At 40.2% G+C, this 3,778-nt stretch overlaps 1 protein-coding gene across 2 annotated transcripts in view; it reads left to right on the top strand.

Annotated features, from left to right (window-relative positions):
• Positions 1–3,778, top strand: part of LOC112147367 (glutamate decarboxylase 1) — a 15,879-nt gene that overhangs the window by 6,227 nt on the left and 5,874 nt on the right. For both annotated transcript variants that reach the window (XM_024273701.2, XM_024273702.2), the window contains one exon: positions 3,064–3,176. In XM_024273701.2, coding sequence (XP_024129469.1) covers positions 3,064–3,176 — 113 coding nt within the window. The remainder of the gene's footprint in view (positions 1–3,063; positions 3,177–3,778) is intronic.

Raw genomic sequence — 3,778 nt, 5'->3', positions numbered from 1 at the left:
TTACATTTAGGAAATGCTAGACTTTAGGGGAAAAAAACACCCCTCTAAAACCATATTAAAGTTGAATCGAGACATCAGAATTTAGATGAATAAAAAATTATATTTTGCAAACTCCAATGATTTTTAGGGAGACATGAGGTGTTTTATTATTTTGTATTTTATTTTTATGTTTAGATGTAGTCCTGTTTTAGTTGAAATCCTAAACCCTGGGGGGTGTCCAATCCTGACTGGTTGAAGGACTTTTAGTGTGGAGATACTGTCACCATGGAACCAACTAGTATTTCTTTCAAGACATATTAAAAAAAAGTTTTAGTTTAGAAGATAAACATCTCTGACTGTATAAGAGAACTGGACTAAGTGACCACTCCCCCCTCGTGTTCCAAACAGGAAGTACCTGTTGGCTCCAAGAAGCCAAAATCCCATAGTATTCTACAGAGAAATTAACAGCTATCACTCAATCATTGTATTTTTCAGAATAATCAACTCTGGATCTGATAATATTTTTTTAAATATTCTTGTGGATTACATTTTTTTATTATTTTTTTTCTGTAACGCAAGTTATTCAACTTATAAACTGACCCATCAGATGCCTCAAAAAAGGAGGTGGAGCTATATTGAACGTTTGAAGCGATTGGTTGACAGATTCTCCCGAGCCCACTATCAAGAGGTAGGGGTGTGGCCTTCCAACAAACTCACTCCTGATTCGTTCCCATAGAAACGATGGATTAATCACTGCTTACTAACCTCGGTTGGCTCCAACATGGCGGCGTACCTATCTTGAAAAGTAAAAAGGCGACTAAACTGATTTAATTTTGTTGGAGCAGGAAATACATCATTGCTTTATGGTTGATGTCACACTCACTCAGTCCAGTTCTCATATACAGTCAACGTTAAAAGCATTTATTAGAAAAAGTTTTTACATAAGTTGCAAACTTTTTGTCATCATTGATAATTCTTTTTATTTATTTTACACCAATAAGGCATATTTAGGTAATTATATGTTTGTATTTAGTATGTAATATTGTTCCACTGACATTTCTTTTAAGAAGCAATTTAAGTGGCACTTGCACAAGAAGGCACTAAAGAAATAAAATCAAATGTAATGCATCTAAAATGTATGTAACTGCAAAAACAGCAGCACAAAATCCTGCACAGATCACTGCAAAGCAAAGATGAGCTGAGTCGCTACAAAATAAAACTGAAACACTTCATTTATCTCATTTCTAAAAACATTAGCTCAAGAAGCCAGACCCTCTCCGCAAAGCCCTGCCGTCTCATCTCCAGTTTGAAAGAATGTCCCTGGAGACGGAGCCATGACTTCCCACACTCGAACACACTTCCATAATGACACTCACATTCACACACACCAGCTCTGGATGTCCCAGATACAGCAGCAAGGGTTTCCAGTCCATTGACTGCAGGCTCATTGTGAGCTGGTCTTAGCAGATAGGCCAGCTGGGCCCCACACTGACACACAATGTCCTCGGGCTGTGACGGCGTGGAAACTGGCTCCTGCCGCTCCCCGTGGAGTACTCATTCCAGCTCCATTGTCCCAGAGGATTCAGAGTGACTCAGTACTCCTTTGAGGGGCTGAAAGTGGAGTGTGGTTTCGGGTCAGAGGGTTAGTCATATACAAACACACAAGGAAATGCACACATATGTATTCAACCACGCACCTACACACTCGGAGTGCCCTTGATGATGATAATAAGGGCATTTAGGGGCTGTCTCTGGAGACGGGCAGGTGACTGAGGGGTAATTTTCACCCTGAAAGGACCAATGATTGGCTCTGATTGTGATAATGATCACCATTATTGTTATTACAGCATGAAATGACTGAGAGACAAGGAGAATTTTAAATGGATGCACCCATTTTTCTGCCTTTTCTGTGGTAGTGGGAAGCAAAAGTGGGATTTGAAGGGTATCTGATACTTGTGTCCACCTTACATAAGGCTTAAATCCACCAGCACATCAAATGACATTATGAAATTAGGTCAATGAGAGGCATTTTGTCTTCTTTGAGATGTTATCCTTTGTTGTAGAAAACCAAGGTCCAGATATCCTTTTTTGTTCCTCTTGTGTTTCTGTCCTCAGTGGAGATTTTCAACCTATTTCTCCACCTCTTTGTGCCTCATTCTGTTGTGTTTCTGCTGCCCCCCCCCCCATGCGCTCACGACATCATTTCCCCCCTCCTCCTTTGTTGTCCTCCGCCACAGTTTCCTTCAGCGCTTTGTTTCCCTCCACATCCCCCTCCCTGGAGCCTTTATCTTTCCCTTTCTCATGGCCAAACTACAACACGCCGCGGTCCTTTTAACATACATTTAATTAAGAGGGACGCAGGAGGGACGAGGTTTTGTTGACTTTGTTGGCGTTCTAGCATCAGAGGCGGTGAAGTGTTGTGTAACTGGCCTCATTAGAGGCAGGTTAAACAGGGATCAGTCCTGAGGGTATGTCTCGGAAAGCGCTTGTCAGTTAGTAAAGAGAGGAAAAAGCTCCACAAGGGGCTTCTCTGCCTTTAACACTCTGTCAGTTCTTGTTGTCCGCTAAGCTGCCATTCCTGATTCTCTGACAGAAACGACATATTTAAGGCTCTGTCTCCTTTATGTTTATCTTATTTTAATAAATCAAATTATGAAATCCATTGATACATTTTCTGTATTTTTGGGACCACCAGCCGCCGTTATCTCTTTGAAACATCCTCAGTGCTCATCCTCAGACACTCCTCAGGTCCTCTCAGCCATTCAATCACTTCCATTCAAGCTCTCTGTGGAGATTGGCAGAACTGACAGATATACATCAGGGCTTTGTGTGCTTTAATTAAACTACTCAGTGATTTTAGGAGGCATTTGAATATGAATGTTTGCTGATTGGCTCCTATCAGGCACTTTTTAATTAGCCCAGTCAGCACCGGCTCCACTTCGAGCTGTATGGATTGAATTAAATGAAAGGCTAAAGAAAATTATTATGCAGCCCGCATGGGTCTGGGCTCTGTAATGCGCAGTGAATTGTCTGCGGTGTAGAACCATGCTCTGCATCCATAAAGTGTGACGGTGTGATTGACAGGTTCACCTACGAGATCGCTCCGGTGTTTGTGCTGATGGAGCAGCTGACTCTGAAGAAGATGAGGGAGATGATTGGCTGGCCAGGAGGAGAGGGAGATGGCCTCTTTTCACCAGGTCAGTCCGTGTTTGGTCACACAGAACAGTAGATTCGTGAGATGATTGTTTGGTTTTTATATTCCCCACAAATAAACTGATGAGCATCATCAGCATAGAAGCTGCTGAGTTCCTATGAATCACAGCAACATTTCTACCATAAATAAAAGTCTTGATAGAAAATTCAAAAAGATTTAGGGTGATGATGAAACCCACAAAAAGCAACATAATTTTATGAGACATAAATAGTATAATTTCCCATGAGATCAATACTTTTTTAACTAGAAAAGTTGCATTACTTGCGATAATGATATTGTGAATGCCTTTTGCTGAAAGTAGAAGATGCTGAAGCTTTTTCCTGAAAATGGTGACTCAATTTACTTTAATTGCTGAAGGGATTAAAGAGTTGAAAATACAAAAGCAATTTGCAAAATGTTAAAGTTGTTAACAGACTGGAAATTTCATTAAAGAACAATGAAAGGGTGCTGAAGTTGACCTAAATTTCAGAAAAAAATTGTAGTAAAATTGCTTAAAATTCCCTAATACATGCTAATGTTGCAAAAAATATTTAGTGTGTTGCTTAAATATTAGCTAAACTCCAAAATAGCCAACAAAAAACCTTA

Source organism: Oryzias melastigma, linkage group LG17, assembly GCF_002922805.2.
Source record: "Oryzias melastigma strain HK-1 linkage group LG17, ASM292280v2, whole genome shotgun sequence".
Lineage (NCBI taxonomy): Eukaryota > Metazoa > Chordata > Actinopteri > Beloniformes > Adrianichthyidae > Oryzias > Oryzias melastigma.
Note: the sequence above shows the minus strand (reverse complement) of the source record. Positions and strands in the feature narration are given on the sequence as shown.